Genomic DNA, 20,920 nt, shown 5'->3' on the forward strand with positions numbered 1-20,920 from the left:
CGTGGCCAGAGCCTGAGAAGTGGGAGATGCTAGACAATGGGAGAGAGCTGACAAAAACCAAGGAGTGAGGTGGCGGAAGGAGAGTCACATGGTGGGGGGGGGGGGGTGGTGAGTAGAGACAAAGGGTGTCAGGGCAGGAATCTGATGTAGACAGCGAGAATGGTTTGATGAGAGATCAGAAGGAACGTCGACCATTCTTTCCCCACAGATGCTGTTCAACCTGCTGACTTCCTCCAGTTGATAGTTTCTTTGCTCCAGATTCCAGCATCTTAAATTTTAAATTCCGTTAAATATAACTTTTTTAAAAATTTAGACATACAGTACAGCCCACAAGTCCATGCTGGCCAATTAACCTAGACCCCGGTACATTTTGAAGAGGGGGAGGAACCCAGAGCCTTCGGGGAAAACCCACGCAGACACGGTGAGAACATGCAAACTCCTCACAGACAGCGTGGGAAACCCAAGTCCCAATTGCTGGTGCTGTTACAGCTTTGTGCTAACCTTGATGCCCTTAGCATCACCACCAACCATTCTCCCTCCACAAGCTCTAAACCTCCCAAGACAAAGACCCAACTTCACTCAGCAAGCTGGCTGTAGATTACAAGCGAGTTGCTGTGAATACGACAATGGGGGGGGGTTTGCCAGCCTCAGAAGACTGATGACCCTCATTTCCAACACGACTTGGCGCTGGGAGGCCGTCAGCAGGTCCCATCGGCAGGGACAGAAAGAAGCTGGTGGAGACACAGACCCTTGTCCAAATATCGCACCTTTGGAGAGATACAGAGTTGTAACATGCAGGTTCAGAATCAAGGCCAGGCAGAGAATGGTCTGGCTTAGACTTCCTCTGGAAGCGAGTTGGCACCTTTATGCAACCACAACCCTATCACAACTTCAGAATCAAATTCAAGGCAAAAATTGTTGGAAGGCTGCATCAGAGCCCAAACAGCACAAAACAGGCCCTTCGGCCCAACTCATCCATGGTGACTGAGTTGACATTTAGGCCTAGTCCCACTTTCCTGCTTTGGGACCGGGACCAGCACACCCCAACCCCCCTCCCAACCAAACAGCTCCCTCCTCCCCCCCTACCCCCCTACCCAGCCCACCCCACTCCATCCACACCTTTTGAACTTGGAAAGGTACTTGAACCAGATACTGTGACCAGAGTGTACTTCAAGCTGGGAGACATTGCGACTGGAAGCAACACCATAACCCAAACCCCTTGGCCCACGATCCAGACAGCGCTCGTACCTGGAGAGTGACCATTGCTATCTTCAGGATTTGCACCCCCAGTTTCCACGGTTTTACGGCCACGGGCTTGGAACTTCTCACAGGGATTCATGAAAAAGAACTTGATCTTCCTGCGGAGATGGTCTGCCAAAGCTGGATCATGCTCCAAACCACTACCCTCCCTTTGTGGAGCTCGAGCATCCCCGTTGATGGACAGTTCAGCACCCTCCATATCTAGCAAGACAAGAACAACCATGGGTGCACACCATCCATGTCTCCTGCTCGTCTTACCTGCCTTCCCACCCTCTTATTCACCATACATCCTCATTGTGGTTTTCAACCCATCAAGCCTATGTCAGCTCTCTGAGCAATCCCTTCAAGTCCATCCCAATTGATTTCCTTGCATCCATGCCCTCAGAATCTCCTGTCACTACGTGCACACCAGGACAAGATAGAGGGCCAATTAACCCATGTCTTTGAGTTAGGGGGTTGTTGTGAGATGCCTGCCTGGTCACAGGGAGAATGTGCAAACTAATCACAGCCAGCATTTGAGGTGGGATCAACTGAGGTCAGAGGATCAGAGCCAGCCCGCCAGGCTGAGGATCAGCTTCTTCCCACGGGCAGTGAGAGCGCTGAACGACCAAAGGACCGCTCCCACTGACCCTCCGAGACTCTCATACGTGCAAAACAATATTGATTTGTTTTGATAAAATGCTTATCCGTAGAGCGTTAGTAAAGCGTTAGATCTGCATGCTTTGCACCGAGGACCGGAGAACGCTATTTGATCGGGTTGTACTTGTGCAATCGGATGACAACCGTAACTTGACAGTGTGCAGAGAGGCCGTGATCGACCTGCTGCACCTCTGAGGTAGACAAGACATTGAAAAGTGCAACATCGGGGCAGCTAAAGTTCTCCAAGCATCTGGACGCAGGCAGCCCCGCCGTGAGGCTGGGAACCTCTGCCGATGGAGATCCAGACAGCAAAACTACCGACAAAACAGTCGAAGTAGCGGAAGGAGGAATCCTCGGACCGCAAGTGATTCGACTCTGACAGACAGAGGGAGCTGGATAAATAGGAGGGAGATCAGCAGCCCCGACAAATCAGAAGAGCCAACACTGGCTCAAAGCTGCAAACCGTGCAGCCTGGCGATTGTATTTCACTTCATTGTGCCTCGCTTCCCCTTTCACACTTGCAATTGACCCCAGGAATTAACCGCCAATCGGTCTTTAAAGTGCCAAGTGTGAAAGCAAAATCAGCTCAACGATGGCCTCAACCCCCTAGTACAATCCCCTGCGTCTGCAGGCACCACCGGTAGAGACCCATGATTCGGAGCCGAACAGGAGTGTGGGTATGACAACGGCTCTGTATACGCTTATCTTTGTGAGGTTTTTCAGTTGGTTGTTCTTCCAGACTCTTCGTGTAGTCTTCCAAAGGCGCTATTTGCCTTGGCGAGTCTGTTATCTATCTCATTGTCGTTGTCATACCCACACTCCTGTTCGGCTCCGAGTCATGGGTCCTCTACCGGCACCGCCTACGGCTCCTGGAACGCTTCCACCAGCGTTGTCTCCGCTCTATCCTCAACATCCATTGGAGCGCTTACATCCCTAACGTCGAAGTACTCGAGATGGCAGAGGTCGACAGCATCGAGTCCACGCTGCTGAAGATCCAGCTGCGCTGATGGGTCAACGTCTCCAGAATGGAGGACCATCGCCTTCCCAAGATCATGTTATATGGCGAGCTCTCCACTGGCCACCGTGACAGAGGTGCACCAAAGAAAAGGTAAAGGACTGCCTAAAGAAATCTCTTGGTGCCTGCCACATTAACCACCGCCAGTGGGCTGATAACGCCTCAAACCGTGCATCTTGGCGCCTCACAGTTTGGCGGGCAGCAACCTCCTTTGAAGAAGACCGCAGAGCCCACCTCACTGACAGGGGGCAAAGGAGGAAAAACCCAACACCCAACCCCAACCAACCAATTTTCCCCTGCAACCGCTGCAATCGTGTCTGCCTGTCCCACATCGGACTTGTCAGCCACAAACGAGCCTGCAGCTGACGTGGACTTTTTACCCCCTCCATAAATCTTCGTCCGCGAAGCCAAGCCAAAGAGAAAAGAGGCACCACCTTTGTGATCAGGTAAGTGTGAAAAGGGTCATTGCATTGTGGATTGAAATGTCCCAAGTTTTTGCATGAGTGCAGGATCATGAAGATTTAAAATTTGCTGCTGGGGTGGGGAAGGAGAGAGAGAGAGAAAGAGAGAGAAGTGCTATAGCACACAATTTATAAAGACCGTGCGGAAAAAGCTACAACAGACCTGACTCCAGAATCTGTGTGGGAGAGAAATCCCTCCACAAATGCTCCATACACGCAACCCTTTCTCTGCCGCATAGAATTCTGGAGGGGCAGGTCCACCATCATTTCTCCCCCCAATGGTATTTATAAATTGTATACTATAGTTCTACCAACATCCCCACGGTGTACAAATTGTGTCCTATAGCGCCACCAACTTTCCCACTCAGTTTAAAATTATCCGCTAGTGCTATTTATTGCTCGCACTTTCAACAACAGGGGCTGAAAGGTTCATAACGTAAAGCTTAATTATGTTATCATTAGGTATGATTAATTTTGTTCAAATACAAGATCATAAAGATCAGGATTTAGGGCAGGTCCCCACTGCCGATGTGTCATGACGTCACCAGAAGGTAGAACAGTCCTAACCCCGGGGGTGGCTCCTTGCAAGTGTGAAAGCGTTCAGTGTCCCAGTTAGGAGTGGTCAAGTGTTCCTATCCCAGGACACTGAGCGGCCAATTTAGTGGGACGCAAGTGTGAAAGAGGCTTGTGATTCACGGTACATGGCTTATCACTTCATTTGCTTAGAACATTTACATTCTGCTCACTACGACATCAAACTTTCCATCACACACACGGAGTGATAAGCCCAGCACTTGAGAGGCTGATCTAACCCCTCTGTGCCAAGGGGAGAGGATTAGGGGGAATTTCTTCACCCAGAAAGTGGTGAGAGTGCAGAACGAATTGCCAGTCTTCCCCGACAGGCAGTTAAACACATCATAGCCCAGCACTCAGAGGGCCATAGTAGACCCATCTGTCCCAATTAAGTATCCGCCTTTCGAACAAAACATCCCAGTACAGTCCAGGCCCTTCAGCCCACAATGCTGAACTGACCTATGTCAACCTACTCCACAACAATCTCATCTTTGTACCTCACGCCCAGAACCCTCTATTTTTCTTGCATCCATGTGCCTGTCTAACAGTCTTTTGAACACAGGGAGTCCCCCAGGTTACAAACGTCTGACTTGTGACAACTTGTACTTACCAACAAATTGTGCTTCCAATTCGCACGCGTGCATAACATTACCTCACGAGGGCCTCTTCCCGTTTTCAAGGTATCAAAGGAACGAGTGCAAGTGTTAACTTTTAATCATGATCTTTTTCTTTCTATCAACTATTACTTTAAATTTTTTTTAAAAACAGTACTAAGACAAACATTTGGTCAAACGGATGCTAAATAAGAACTGAAAAAACTCAAATGCTGAGAAACTCAGCAGGTTCCAACAGTGCCTTTATGTATTAAGGGTAAAGATGCATTTACCTTGATGAAGGGCTCTCGCCCAAAACATTGGTGATGTATCTTCACTTTGCTACATGAAGGCACTGTTGGATCTGCTGAGTTTCTCCAGCATTTGTGTGGTTTTTCACTTAGCACAGTGTCCACAGAATCCTGCATTTTACCCTCAATAAGAACCATATGTACTGTTCCGACATATCTACAAATTCTATTTAAAGACAGATACAGGAATAGATCTCATTCGTAACCCAAGGACCCCCCTGTATCCCTATTGTACCAACCTCTACCACCACCCCATTACCTCTGACATCTCCCCCAAACTACCCACCACTCACCTTAATCCGATATTCTCTGGCATTTGATATTGCGACACATATGGCAATGCTGTCAATGCGCTTCCTCCACATTCCAAAGAGGCCCAGCTCACACAATCCTTGCTTCACTAGACATGTTCATCAATCCAGGAAACATCCTGCTAAATCTCTGCACCCTCTTTGAGGCTGCAGTGTGACAGATTATGTTGAGTTTTATATTGTATGTAGATATGTTTTAAAGGAGATAAATTCTGGCAGGTTTTTTTTAAGTGTCGGTCACATACAAACACTTCAAAACGGATCTCATTTAAAATGCCAGAGCTCTTCGCAAGCCAGACAGTCCAGGCTTCCAGTGTCTTTGTAAAGACAATGGGAACTGCTTTGCTGAGGACTTTGAAGAATGCCTATACTTCCAAGAAGGTGTTAATTGGACATGCTGCGGAGTAATGGATTATTGTTTTGGAAAGCAACAGACAAACAAACTCAGAAGATTAGATCCAGAGCCACAGTCTGTCTGAGTGCAGTTAGCTGTTATAAGAGGATCATGTGGTTTTCTCTGAGTGGGCGAATTCAGTTCGACCTGTTCAGCAGCAGTAGCTGGACTGGAACAGGACAAGCTGGCAAGCTTGTGGAAAACCCCATTTTGAAGACAGGTTGTGAGTGCTTTGTTCAGCCTGGTCAAAGCCCTTGTGGTTCATGCAAGAGGAGATGGCTCGCTGTAGAATGTTTCACTTGAAATAAGGAAAAGAAAAATGAACTCTGTGATGACCTGAGAGAAAGAAGTTATCATCTGGAGAACCCTGATGGGGCAAGTTTCTTCAGCAAGACACTGACATGGCTGATGGAAGTCCATCAGTTGTGGATGTCCTGGAACAAAGAATCTCTCTCTGAAAACCAACAAGGACTTTCCTGAGCCGTAACCATTTACCTTTCAAGGCCTGGTGAAGATTCATAAATGTTAAATTCCGTACACAGTGTGAGAATTGCCTGCAACCGGTAAACTTGGAGAAGTGAATGATTGGACTATTAAAGTAAAGACTTTCCTGAACTTATACACATTACAGATACATGCGCTTAGAATTAGAAAGGGGTTAAGTTAATAGTAATAAAGTTTGATCCTCTTTTCATGTTTAAAAAAATTAAAAGCAACTTCTGTTCAAGTAACAATTTGTCTTGGTGAATTTATTTTGCTGCTGGGTTTTGGGGTCCTCTGGGCCTGTAACAGCAATCAGAATTTATTATCATGAACCTATCATAAAATTAATTATTTTACAACATGTATTGCTATAGAACCATAGAATGCTACAGCACAGAAAACAGGCCATTCAGGTCCTTTAGTTTCTGCTGACCATCTCCCTAGTTCCACTGACCTGCTCCATAATTCTCCAGGCCTTTCCCATCCACGTATCTACCAATCTATTCTTAAAAGCACACAATTGAGCCTGTGTTCACCTCATTCTACACAGTAAAAATGAGATAACGTTTGGAGAACTTCCTCCTAATGTTTCCCCTAAATCTTTCTCCCTTTAGCTTAAAATTATTTATCTCCCCCCAATCTAAATTGTATTTACTCTGCCGACACCTCAATCTTGTGAACCTCGATCAAATCTCCCCTCATTCTTCTTCGCTCCAGGGAAAAAAGTTCGTATCTATTTAATCTTTCCTGTAACTCAACTCCTGAAGACCTGGCAACATCCTAGTAAATCTTCTCTGCCAAAAGCTTTCTTTACAACTCCGTCCACCTGTGACGCCATCTTCAGGGAATTATGTATCTGTATTCACAGATCTCTCTGTTCCTCCGCACTCCTCAGTGCCTGACCATTTATCATGCATGTCCTACCTTGGTTTACCCTTCCAAAATGCAACACCTCACATTTGTCTGCATTAAACTCCATCTACCATTTTTTTGGTCCATTTTCCAGTTGGTCCAGATCCCTCTGCAAGCTTTGAAAATCTTCCTCTCTGTCCACAACACCTCCAATCTTAGTGCCATCAGCAAACATGTTGATCCAATTTACCACATTATCATCCCAGATCATTGATATAGGTAACAAACAACAATGGGTCCCAAACACAGATCCCTGAGGCACACCACTAGTCACAGGCCTCCACTCTGAGAAGCATCATCCACCACCACTCTCTGTTTCTTCCACACAGCCAATTTCAAATCCAGTTTACAATCTCTCCATGGACTTAGTGCCTGAACATTTTGAACTAACCTCCCACATAGGACTCTGTCAAAGACTTTACTGAAGTCCATGTAGACAACTTCCACAGCTTTCCTTCATCTACCTTCTTGGTAACCGTCTTGAAAAACTCTACGATTCATTAAACATGACCTACCATGTGCAAAGTCATGCTGGCTGTCCTTAATCAGCCCTTTGACTGTCCAAATACCTATATATCCTCTCAGAACTCCTTCTAATAATTGACCTACTGCTGACGTCAGGCTCACTGGCCTATAATTACCTCGTTTATTTTTGGAGCCTTTTTAAACAATGAGACAACATGAGCTACCTCACCCATGACTATAAAATTACATTTTAAAAATAAATTTGTGCAAAACAAGAGAGAGTGAACTGGTGTCTGCGGTTCAATATCCATTCAGAATCGGATTGTTTTTGCACTTCAGGGAACTTCCACATTCTTCCTGTAATGAAGCAACCGGAAAATGAACACAATACTCCAAGCAAAACCATTGGTGGTTATGTGTGGAAGTGCAGTTGGTATAGCGGATAGCACAATGCTGTTACAGCGCAAAGACCGGGATTGGAGTTCAAATCCCACGCTCTCTGTACGTTACCCCCGTGTCTGTGTGGGATTTCCACAGGGGGCTCTGGTTTCCTCTGACTGTTCAAAGTGTACTGGGGTTCATTGGGTGCCACGGGCTCGTGGGTCAAAATAGCCTCTTACCTGTTGTCTCAATTTAAAGGCGCTGATATGCTTAATCACACCAAGCGTCTACTTTCTCACAAGGCTAAGGAAATTCAGTATGTCCCCAAGGTCAGTTAACACTTTTTGATCACATGCACTTTATAAAGCATCCTGACCAGATGCATTACATCATGGGGCAAGGAACTGCAGAGGCCTGTGAACGTGGCCCAGACCATCACACGCACCAGCACTTCCCCCACCCACCCCCGGCCTTCATAGACTCCGTCTATGCCTCCAGTTGTCTCAGGAAAGCTGACATATTAGAGGATCCAACCTGATCTCGGGCAGAAGATTGCAAGATACCAACTTCCATATTCAAGAACGGATTCTTCGCTGCTGTTCTGAAGGCAGATGATCTCTTCAACCTACGTCCTCATGGCCTTGCACGTTTCACAACACCTCGAACACTACATTCTGCACTTTTGTTTTTAATTTGCACTGTTTTACTAATACATGGGTTGATTTTTCCTGATAGCACAAGAAACAAGGATTTCTTTCCATCCCTCAGAGAGCATTGAGAGCAACAATCAACAATTTAATGTACCACCTGTCCACACAATTTAATGCAGCCACATCCTGTGAATGGTGTAGTTCTAACGCAAATTACACGATCTGGAGTTTTTCTGAAAGGGGAAAGCAAAAGACACGATGAATGGAGTGAAACACGACAGTCTGTAGACGATTGGAATAAAGAAATTCAGAAAATGCTGGAGGGTCTCGCAGCGTCCAAAGGAGGTAAAGCTAAACAACCAATATTTTGGGCCCCGAGCCCTTCAAGGTATGAGCAAAAAGCAGGCAGACAACTGAATAAATGGCAGAAAAGAGAAGGGCAGGAGGAAGGAGCACAGACCAACAGGCAAAAGGTGTTCATTGGACGTTGATAGGGGCACAAGAGAGGATAATAGAGGAGGCTCTGTGAAAGGAGATGAGAAAGAAAGGAGACAGGAATAGGAAAAGAGCGAGAGCAAAGGAGAAATAAAAGTTCCCTTGTCACGTAACACTACATTTAGAATGTTACATGCACAAAATTCTTTAACTTTTTTTCTATCGTAAAGCAGGCAGAGAGTCACCACTTTGTCCAACATCCCTCACAGAAACCTACAGCCTTGGTTTTCCAGGCCATCTCCCCTCCAAGTACTGACCAGCCTGAGCCTGCTTAGCTTCTGAGATCAGACAATCCCAGGCGTTTTCAGGTTATTTGGTGCTGAGGTAGGGGAGAGACAAATCGCCCGGGGTAATGGAAACCAGAGAAGTTGACATGGGGGGGAGAAGATGAGACACTGGTTCGGGGGGCTAACTGAAATCAGAGTTGATGTTAATGCCATCAGAGTGGAGATTTCCAGACAGAATACGAGGTGTTGTCCTCCGTCACCTTTCCCTGTAACCCAGATCTTCAGGTTCCAGCAACGTCCTAGTAAATCTCCTCTGCACTCTTTTCATCTCATTGACATCCTGACCAAAGCTGCACACACCCAATAATACAAGCTGGGTTGCACTTGTTCCATGCACAGCAGGACAGAGACAACACAGGGGGTGCAGAAGGCCCTTCAGCCCATCCAACTTCTCCTTCACTCAGACGATACCTGATCCAATCAGCACCACTTCTTATCATCTTCCAGATCCACCAAGCCCAGAAGCAATCAGGGGCTTGGAGAGGATAGATGGCCAGGTTCCCCTTTGCCACCACCCCCCTCCCTCCCTCCTAGAGCTTGGTTGGGGGAGGAGGGGGGTGTGGGGAGATTGGAGATTCAAGAACTCCTTGTTGTGGTAGAGATGAGAAAATTCAAGGGTAAAAAGACCCTGATGGGAGTTACATGCAGGTCTCCAAAGAGCAACCAGGATGCAGGGTGCAAGTTACCACAGAGTTCGAGAAGGGATACATTAAAAAGGTAATGTGCGGGGGAAGGGGGGGCACAGGGCGGTGTAACGCGTGGGGGCACTGCAATGCGTGGGGGGGGGGGGGCGGAATTCAGGTGGCTGCTTAATCCAAGAGAAGAAATTTTGCTGTCTGTAAGGAGTTTGTACGTTCTCCCCATGCATGCTTGGGTTTCTCCTGGGGGCTCCAGTTTCCTCCCACCCTTCAAAACATACCTAGATTGTAGGTTAATTGGGGCAGCACAGGTTCATGGGCTGTTACTGTGTTGCATGTCTAAACCTTTTTTTTAAATTGCAGAATGCCGATGTCTTTTAGAGCAGCCTGTGTTTGAGGGAAAGCCATTTCCAGAGTTGGTGGTCTGCAAATAGATCCTTGAAGAAGCAGCAGGCAATTTCAGTGACTTTGTACATTAAACACGTGCACTCAACTCTCCATCATCAATCCCAACAGTTTAATTCAATACCAACACCCAAGGTCCACCTCACCTCCCTGCCTGCCTTGCCAGCAGTAGTGGAAAGAAGGGTTCAAGTTCAATGTTGGCTGACCATTTCCACCCAGGATGCTGTCAGACCTGCTGAGCTCCTCCAGCAATTCCTGGTCCGCTCAGACCTCCAACTGCTGCTGGTCTGTGGAGATGATTCCAAATTAGTCACCCATCTGCCTTTCAATGTCAATTTTGCATGTATTTAATATTAAATCCAACACTGTGCATAAATTATTCAAAATTTCTTTCCCTGAATACTATCTAACCTGTTACTGCTTTCTTTGTTCAGCTGATCACCCCACATTCCTCAACTGTTGCACTCAAAGTCCTCATGGTAAAAGTTACAAGGAAACAGCAAGACTCCATGATGCACAAGGTGGAAGGGGGGGGGGTGTGGTTTTGTGGAAATCAAACATTGCATCATAATTTGGCCATCCATACACAGCAACATCCATCAATACTCCCCTCACACTGAATCTGAACTTTATGTATTTTCTTTTGCATTAATTGTCTGCTTAGGACGTCAAGCGCTGAAGAGCTGGCTCTGAATGGGCAACTAAAGCGGCATCATCTGCAAAGAGTAGTTCACGGACAAGTTTCTCTTGTGTCTTGGTGTGAGCTTGCAGGGCGCCTCAGATTGAAGAGACTGCCATCCGTGCGGTACCGGATGTAAACAGCGTCTTCATTGTTGGGGTCTTTCATGGCTTGGTTCAGCATCATGCTGAAGAAGATTGAAAAGAGGGTTGGTGCGAGAACACAGCCTTGCTTCACGCCATTGTTAATGGAGAAGGGTTCAGAGAGCTCATTGCAGTTTCTGACCCGACCTTGTTGGTTTTCGTGCAGTTGGATAATCATGTTGAGGAACTTTGGGGGACATCCGATGCGCTCTAGTATTTGCCAAAGCCCTTTCCTGCTCACGGTGTCGAAGGCTTTGGTGAGGTCAACAAAGGTGATGTAGAGTCCTTTGTTTGTTCTCTGCACTTTTCTTGGAGCTGTCTGAGGGCAAAGACCATGTCAGTGGTTCCTCTGTTTTGCGCGAAAGCCGCACTGTGATTCTGGGAGAATATTCTCGGCGACACTAGGTATTATTCTATTTAGTAGAATCCTAGCGAAGATTTTGCCTGCAATGGAGAGCAACGTGATTCCCCTGTAGTTTGAGCAGTTTGAGCTCTTCAGCGCTTGACGTCCTGCTTTGCGGAAAACTGCCAAAATGTTTGGCCTGGAAGTCAGCCTGAAGAAAACTGAGGTCCTCCATCAGCCAGCTCCCCACCATGACTACCAGCCCCCCCACATCTCCATCGGGCACACAAAACTCAAAACGGTCAACCAGTTTACCTATCTTGGCTGCACCATTTCATCAGATGCAAGGATCGACAATGAGATAGACAACAGACTCGCCAAGGCAAATAGCGCCTTTGGAAGACTACACAAAAGAGTCTGGAAAAACAACCAACTGAAAAGCCTCACAAAGATAAGCGTATACAGAGCCGTTGTCATACCCACACTCCTGTTCGGCTCCGAATCATGGGTCCTCTACCGGCACCACCTACGGCTCCTTAGAACGCTTCCACCAGCGTTGTCTCCGCTCATCCTCAACATCCATTGGAGCGCTCACACCCCTACCGTCGAGGTACTCGAGATGGCAGAGGTCGACAGCATCGAGTCCACGCTGCTGAAGATCCAGCTGCGCTGGATGGGTCACGTCTCCAGAATGGAGGACCATCGCCTTCCCAAGATCGTATTATATGGCGAGCTCTCCACTGGCCACCGTGACAGAGGTGCACCAAAGAAAAGGTACAAGGACTGCCTAAAGAAAATCTCTTGGTGCCTGCCACATTGACCACCGCCAGTGGGCTGATAACGCCTCAAACCGTGCATCTTGGCGCCTCACAGTTTGGCGGGCAGCAGCCTCCTTTGAAGAAGACCGCAGAGCCCACCTCACTGACAAAAGGCAAAGGAGGAAAAACCCAACACCCAACCCCAACCAACCAATTTTCCCTTGCAACCGCTGCAATCGTGTCTGCCTGTCCCGCATCGGACTTGTCAGCCACAAACGAGCCTGCAGCTGACGTGGACTTTTTACCCCCTCCATAAATCTTCGTCCGCGAAGCCAAGCCAAAGAATTGTCTGCTTAATTCATTGAAATATATTAATGCAATTATTTATTTTAAGCAAAGTACCTATTTGATCTGAAGTCCGAGAGGTTGCGGGAACACTGGAAGCCAATCCACAAGCCCATTTTCCACTGGCATCCCAGTTAATTGGCCGTGCAATGTCCTGGGATAGGAGGCTCTTTGTGCCGTTTCCACGAGGCCACCCTCAACTTGGACACTAATTGCTTTTCCACTGAACACACTCATCCCCGGGGGTCAGAGTTGTACTTTCAACTGGAAACTGGTGACTTTCTACTGTCCTTTTTCCACTCCCTTTATCAGCACACTGGTGGGATCACGAGTAAGAATAGAGAAGGTTAGTCCCTGGTATGAAAATGACACCAATGTTCAGAGAGGGCTCCTTTTCCACTCGATCCCATCCCGGTTAATTCCCAGTTAATTCCTGGGACAGGGTGCCAGTGGAAAAGGGGTTAGTGACTCAGAGGGGACCCTCCCTGACTGCAAGGGGCATGAGATAATGCTAATGTCAAGTTTATTGTCATCTGATTGCACAAGAACAACCCGATGAAATAGCATTCTCCAGTCCTCAGAGCAAAATGTACAGAAAAGCACAACTCACATACAGACAAATAATACAGATGCCGGACAAGTTTTGATATAAACATTGTTTCTTGAATATGAGAGTCAAAGAGGACGAGTGTGAGCAGATCCTTTGGTCGTTCAGCATTCTCACTGCCTGTGGGAACCAGCTGTTTCTCAGCCTGGCAGAGCTGGGGAATGGCCAATCTTTGTCTGCCTTGTGACAGGCAAAAGGCGATTTTGTGTAATATTACATTTAAGTTCATTATATGATAACAGACAGTAACAAACCTGATGCACAGCTGCACCAGGCAAAACATTCGTGCACGCATGCATTGGACAGGTCTCAGCAGCCATCTTTCCATGGACCACACCGCCCAGTCCTGTCACCACTACCCCCACCTGGGGGAAGTCTGCTCGCTACTGTCCAAACCAGCCATTCTCGATTGGCTCCATACATTCCCACAGCCCCTGGGGAGGATGGGGGTGCTAAACTCAGACCATACCCCAAGGTGGGGTTGGAGAAGTGGCGAAACACAGCCCACGGTCCTGGGGGAAGGAGGGAGGGGTGTGAAACACAGCCCATGGTCTTGGGCGAAGGAGGAAGGGGCGAAACACAGCCCACGGTCCCGGGGAAGGAGGGAGGGGAGAAAACACAGCCCACGGTCCCGGGGGAAGGAGGGAGGGGCGAAACACAGCCCACAGTCCCGGGGGAAGGAGTGAGGGGAGAAACACAGCCCACGGTCCCGGGGAAGGAGGGAGGGGTGAAACACAGCTCACGGTCCTGGGGGAAGGAGGGAGGGGTGAAACACAGCCCATGGTCTTGGGCGAAGGAGGGAGGGGCGAAACACAGCCCACGGTCCCGGGGGAAGGAGGGAGGGGAGAAACACAGCCCACGGTCCCGGGGGAAGGAGGGAGGGGCGAAACACAGCCCACGGTCCCGGGGGAAGGAGGGAGGGGAGAAACACAGCCCACGGTCCCGGGGGAAGGAGGGAGGGGTGAAACACAGCCCACGGTCCCGGGGGAAGGAAGGAGGGGCGAAACACAGCCCACGGTCCTGGGGGAAGGTGGGAGGGGAGAAACACAGCCCACGGTCCCGGGGGAAGGAGGGAGGGGCGAAACACAGCCCACGGTCCCGGGGGAAGGAAGGAGGGGCGAAACACAGCCCACGGTCCTGGGGGAAGGAGGGAGGGGAGAAACACAGCCCATGGTCCTGGGGGGAAGGAGGGAGGGGTGTGAAACACAGCCCATGTTCCTGGGGCGAAGGAGGGAGGGGCGAAAACACAGCCCACGGTCCTGGGGGAAGGAGGGAGGGGTGAAACACAGCCCATGGTATTGGGCGAAGGAGGGAGGGGCGAACACAGCCCACGGTCCCGGGGGAAGGAGGGAGGGGTGAAACACAGCCCATGGTCCTGGGCGAAGGAGGGAGGGACGAAACACAGCCCACGGTCCCAGGGGAAGGAGGGAGGGGAGAAACACAGCCCATGGTCCTGGGGAAGGAGGGAGGGTGAAACACAGCCCATGGTCCTGGGCGAAGGAGGGAGGGGCGAAACACAGCCCACGGTCCCGGGGGAAGGAGGGAAGGGGCGAAACACAGCCCATGGTCTTGGGCGAAGGAGGGAGGGGCGAAACACAGCCCACGGTCCCGGGGGAAGGAGGGAGGGGAGAAACACAGCCCATGGTCTTGGCGAAGGAGGGAGGGGCGAAACACAGCCCACGGTCCCGGTGGAAGGAGGGAGGGGAGAAACACAGCCCACGGTCCCGGGAGAAGGAGGGAGGTGCGAAACACAGCCCACGGTCCCGGGGGAAGGAGGGAGGGGAGAAGCACAGCCCACGGTCCCAGGGAAGGAGGGAGGGGAGAAACACAGCCCATGGTCCTGGGGGAAGGAGGGAGGGGTGAAACAAAGCCCATGGTCTTGGGCGAAGGAGTGAGGGGTGAAACACAGCCCATGGTCTTGGGCGAAGGAGGGAGGGGCGAAAACACAGCCCCATGGTCCCGGGGAAAGGAGGGAGGGGAGAAACACAGCCCACGGTCCCAGGGGAAGGAGGGAGGGGCGAAACACAGCCCACGGTCCCGGGGGAAGGAGGGAGGGGAGAAACACAGCCCACGGTCCGGGGGAAGGAGGGAGGGGCGAAACACAGCCCACGGTCCCGGGGGAAGGATGGAGGGGCGAAACACAGCCCATGGTCTTGGGCGAAGGAGGGAGGGGCAAAACACAGCCCACGGTCCCGGGGAAGGAGGGAGGGGAGAAACACAGCCCACGGTCCTGGGGGAAGGAGGGAGGGGCGAAACACAGCCCACGGTCCCGGGGGAAAGAAGGAGGGGCGAAACACAGCCCACGGTCCCGGGGGAAGGAGGGAGGGGTGAAACACAGCCCATGGTCTTGGGCGAAGGATGAGGGGCAAAACACAGCCCACGGTCCCGGGGGAAGGGAGGGAGGGGAGAAACACAGCCCACGGTCCTGGGGGAAGGAGGGAGGGGCGAAACACAGCCCACGGTCCCGGGGGAAAGAAGGAGGGGCGAAACACAGCCCACGGTCCTGGGGGAAGGAGGGAGGGGAGAAACACAGCCCATGGTCCTGGGGGAAGGAGGGAGGGGCGAAACACAGCCCATGGTCCTGGGCGAAGGAGGGAGGGGCGAAACACAGCCCACGGTCCTGGGGGAAGGAGGGGAGGGGTGAAACACAGCCCATGGTCTTGGGCGAAGGAGGGAGGGGCGAAACACAGCCCACGGTCCCGGGGGAAGGAGGGAGGGGTGAAACACAGCCCATGGTCCTGGGCAAGGAGGGAGGGGCAAAACACAGCCCACGGTTCCAGGGGAAGGAGGGAGGGGTGAAACACAGCCCATGGTCCTGGGCGCAGGAGGGAGGGGCGAACCACAGCCCACGGTCCCGGGGGAAGGAGGGAGGGGTGAAACACAGCCCATGGTCTTGGGCGAAGGAGGGAGGGGCAAAACACAGCCCACGGTCCCGGGGGAAGGAGGGAGGGGAGAAACACAGCCGCACGGTCCTGGGGGAAGGAGGGAGGGGCGAAACACAGCCCACGGTCCCGGGGGAAGGATGGAGGGGCGAAACACAGCCCACGGTCCCGGGGGAAGGAGGGAGGGGAGAAACACAGTCCACGGTCCTGGGCGAAGGAGGGAGGGGCGAAACACAGCCCACGGTCCCGGGGGAAGGAGGGAGGGTCGAAACACAGTGCACGGTCCCGGGGGGAAGGAGGGAGGGGAGAAACACAGCCCACGGTCCCGGGGGAAGGAGGGGAGGGGCGAAACACAGCCCACGGTCCCGGGGGAAGGAGGGAGGGGGCGAAACACAGCCCACGGTCCCAGGGGAAGGAGGGGAGGGGAGAAACACAGCCCACGGTCCTGGGGGAAGGAGGGAGGGGCGAAACACAGCCCACGGTCCCAGGGGAAGGAGGGGAGGGGCGAAACACAGCCCACGGTCCCGGGGGAAGGAGGGAGGGGAGAAACACAGCCCACGGTCCTGGGCGAAGGAGGGAGGGGCGAAACACAGCCCACGGTCCCGGGGGAAGGAGGGAGGGTCGAAACACAGCCCACGGTCCCAGGGGAAGGAGGGAGGGGAGAAACACAGCCCATGGTCCTGGGGGGAAGGAGGGTGGGGGAGAAACACAGCCCATGGTCTTGGGCGAAGGAGGGAGGGGCGAAACACAGCCCACGGTCCCGGGGGCGAGGGGCTTTAAACTCAGGCCAGTCCCAGGGGTGGGGGGGCTTAAACTTAGACCAGTCTCGGGGGAGGGGGGCTTAAACCTAGGCCCAGGGGGCAGGGGGGGGGGTTAAACTCAGGCCAGTCCCTGGAGCGGTGTTTTAAACTCAGGCCAGTCCCGGGGGGCTGGTGGGAGGGGGGGCGGGGGGGACTATCCAACGTTGAACTCGAGTGGACCCTAATGCAGAGACAGGAGCCCGGGAAGCCCGTCTGGTCCAAGCGCCCAGTGTCTCCCCCCCACCCCCCCCCCTTCTCCCCCCACCCCCCCCTTCTCCCCCCCACCCCCCCACCCCCCCCCCCCCCCTTCCTCCCCCCCACCCCCCCCTTCTCCCCCCCCACCCCCCCCCCCCCTTCTCCCCCCACCCCCCCACCCCCCCCTTCACCCCCCCCTTCCCCCCCACCCCCCTTCCCCCCCACCCCCCCCTTCACCCCCCCCCTTCCCCCCCACCCCCCCCCTTCACCCCCCCTTCCCCCCCACCCCCCTTCCCCCCCACCCCCCTTCCCCCCCACCCCCCTTCCCCCCCACCCCCCTTCCCCCCCTACACCCCCCTTCCCCCCCTACACCCCCCTTCCCCCCCCCCCCCAGCGCGGTCTCAGCCCCACTTCGCGCAGCCCTGGGACGTCGCTCCTGTGCCCGGACGGTTCAAGGCAGCGGCCGCGACCCCGCCGGGCAAAGCGCCAGGGACCAGCAGGTCGGGCAGCGCCCGGGGTGGGGGGAGAAGGGGAGGTTGGGGGGAGAAGGGGGGGTGGGGGGAGAAGGGGGGGTGGGGGGGTAAAGGGGGGGTGGGGGTGGGGGGCTGGAGGAGCGGGACCACCCAATGCCCGGCTCAGTGGATGGGGGAAACTTTTCCTGCAGTTGCGGGCTGGTACATTCAGTGCCCCCCGTGGAACGGTCGCGTCTCCCTGCGGGGAAGGGGAACGCACCTCGCCCGCTGTCAGCAAGGAGTTGCATCTGGCAGCCCGCGGGACCGCTCCCTGCGTGATCCATGTCCCCCGAGATTCACGCAGCCCCCCACCCAGCTGAGCTCCCTCCGCCAATTGAATCTGTCTGCTGCTGAGGTCACTGACCATCCCCCCCCCCCCATCACATTGGAGGGGTCAGCCTGATTGCAAGGGGGCGGGGAACGAGGGGGGGGGGGTCTCACCTGCCGGCGTCCGCTCGCTGGGCCGGGAGTCGGTGATTGACGGGTCTGCCCGAGACCGCTCGCACCCCCCAGCTCCGCGACACCTGCCGACGTCACGTCGACAGCCTGTCAATCACCGCGCTCCCGGGCGATTTGCAGGGCTGGGCAGGGTGGGTCGAGCCCACCTACCCCTGGGCACAGCGCCAGGAAACTGAACCCAACGCCCACTGATAAACAAAGAAAGAAATGTCAACAGAGTGACTCTGCAATACACAGAGAGAGAAAAATGTGCTTAAACGAGTCCCTGATTGAGTTTGTGGTTGAGGAGTCTGAGGGTGGAGGGGGAGCAGGTGGTCCTGAACCGGGTGGGGCGAGTCCTGTGGCACCGACACCTCTTCCCTGACGGCAGCTGCGAGAACAGAGCGTGTGCGGGGTGGTGAGGGTCCTTGACGATCGCTGCGGCTCTCCGACGGCAGCATTCCCTGTCGACGTTCTCGGTGCCGGGGAGGGTTTTGCCTGTCATGTCCTGATGACCTACTGGAGGGCTTTACGCTCAGGGGTATTGGTGTCTCCACACCAGGCCACGATGCAGCCCGTCAGCACACTTTCCACCACGCCTCTGTAGAAATTGGCCAGGGTTCCTGGCGTCATCCCAAACCCCACCAATGGGAACAATTGACCTCCATCAATCTTATCTATGCCTTTTGTCTTGTCTAGTTTTCTCATGTGATTGTACAACACTGTTCTCTGGTCCTCGGTGCAAAACATGCACAACTGGACCTAATGCACATACAGACAAACAATACCACATGCAGGACACGTATTTCATCGATACAAATAAATAGATAAATGGATAAATATTATTTTATGATATGTGTGAGTCTTAGAGGGTTAATAACCAAAGAACAATTTACAATATGGAAACAGGCCATATCGGCCCTTCTAGTCCGCACTAATTTATGTGAAATTCCACTAGTTCCACCTATCTACTCCCTTGCCCGTAACCCTCCAACCCCCTCACATCCATGTACTCATCTAACCTCCTCTTAAATGACAGAATTGACCCTGTCACAACCACTTCTTCCGGAAGGTCATTCCACTCAGCCCCCACTCTCTGAGTGAAGAAGCTTCCTCTCATATTACTCCTAAAGTTTTGCCCCCTAACCCTTAACTTATGACCCCTTGTTCCAATCTCCCCTACCCTCAGGGGAAAGAGCCTATTCACATCTACTCTATCCCCTTCATAATTTTAAATACCTCCATCAAATCCCCTCTCAACCTTCTACACTCCAGTGAATAAAGTCCCAGTCAACTCAATCTTTCTCCATATTCAAGATGCTGCAAACCCAGGTAACATTTCGTAAACCTTTGCACCCTCTCAACCTTACTGATATCTGGAGACCAGAAATGCACACTTGACATTCTCCATTCTCACTGCCCATGGTTGGATTCAGCTCCATTTACCTTCCCACTTTCCCAAACCCTCAGATTCCACTAATTTCAAAAATCCTTGCATCTTTACTGCTTCTTTGGGCACAGAGCTAACACAGAACATTACAGCACAGTACAGGCCCTTTGGCCCACAAAGATGTTCTGACCAATGTGAACCTACTCCTTTTTCCTCCCTCACAACCCACAACCCTCCATTTTTGTTGAAATCACGTGTCTGTCTCAAGTCCCTGTGTTCCAGCCACCAACACCACCCTGCTAATGCATTCCAGGCACCCCACCAATCTCTGCATTTAAAACAAACTTTTCAAAAATCTGATATTTTCCCTGAACTTTCCTCCAAGTGCCTGAAACAGATACTCTCTAGTATTTCCTATTGTTGCCCCAGGAAAAAAAAAGTGCTAGTTGTCCCACCCTATCGAATCCTGTACTGTGTGGGACGCATGGTTAGTGTAGCCCAATGCTGTTACAGCGCCAGTGATCGGGATAAGGGTTTGAATCCCCATGCTGTCTAGGTGGCACGGTGGGCATCGTGGTTAGCACAACGCCTTTACACCACCAGCGATTGGGGCCAGGGTTTGAATCCTGCACTGTCTGTATGTTTGTATGTTCTTCCCATGTCTGCGTGGTTTTTCCCTGTGGGGGGGGGGTCCAGTTTCCTACCACCGTTCAAAAACATACTGGGGATTTAAGCTAATTGGGTGTAATTGGGGGCACGAGCTCATGGGCCAAAAAGGCCTGTTACCATGCTGTACGTCTACATTTAAAAATTTAAATTTATCCAAGTCCCTCAAATCTTATATACCTCCATCACATCACCTCTCATCCTCTGTAATTCCAAAGAGAAAAGCTCTTGGCATTGATGCACGCAGGGACCTGGGGGTTACGGTACAGAGTTCATTGAAGTGGATTCCATGTAGACAGGGTGGTTAAGAAGGCATATGGCATGCTGGCCTTCATAAATCGTAGTGTATAGTATAGAGCTGGGAGGTGATGGTGCAGCTGTTTAAGGCATTGGTGAGGGCCAGGTTTGAAGTATTGTGTTCAGTTCTGGTGCTCCAAATTATAGAAAGGATATAGATAAGGTGGAGAGGGTGCAGAGAAGGGTTTACAAGGATGTTGCCTGGCTTACAGCATCTGGATTACAGGGAGAGATTAAGGAGACTGGGACTTTATTCATTGGAATGTAGACGACTGAGAGGGGACTTGATAGAGGTATTTAAAATTATGAAAGGAATATATAGACTAAACATAAACAGACTCTTTTCCTGGGGGCAGGGGAGGTTGGAACAAGAGGCCATGAGTTAAGGGTAAGGGGGCAACACTTTAGGAAAAATATTAGAGGTGGCTTTTTCACTTAGCGAGTGGTGGCCGAATGGAAGGATCTTCCAAATGAGATAGTTGCGGCAGGGTCCCTTCTGTCATTTAAGAGAAGATTGGATGTGTACATAGAGATGAGGGGGTTGGAGGGTTATTGGCGGAGAGCGGGAGGCATGAGCTAGTCGAGTTGTCTA

General features: G+C 51.8%; 1 protein-coding gene across 1 annotated transcript; it reads left to right on the forward strand.

The window, feature by feature from the left end:
• The first annotated feature begins 15,295 nt into the window (after nt 1–15,295).
• On the forward strand, nt 15,296–16,810 carry LOC138765352 (hornerin-like). The gene has a single exon (XM_069942393.1). The coding sequence runs from the start codon at nt 15,296–15,298 to the stop codon at nt 16,808–16,810; it is 1,515 nt and encodes a 504-aa protein (XP_069798494.1).
• The last annotated feature ends 4,110 nt before the right edge of the window (nt 16,811–20,920 follow it).

The sequence above is a fragment of the Narcine bancroftii genome, chromosome 5 (genome assembly GCF_036971445.1).
Source record: "Narcine bancroftii isolate sNarBan1 chromosome 5, sNarBan1.hap1, whole genome shotgun sequence".
In the NCBI taxonomy this organism is placed as follows: domain Eukaryota; kingdom Metazoa; phylum Chordata; class Chondrichthyes; order Torpediniformes; family Narcinidae; genus Narcine; species Narcine bancroftii.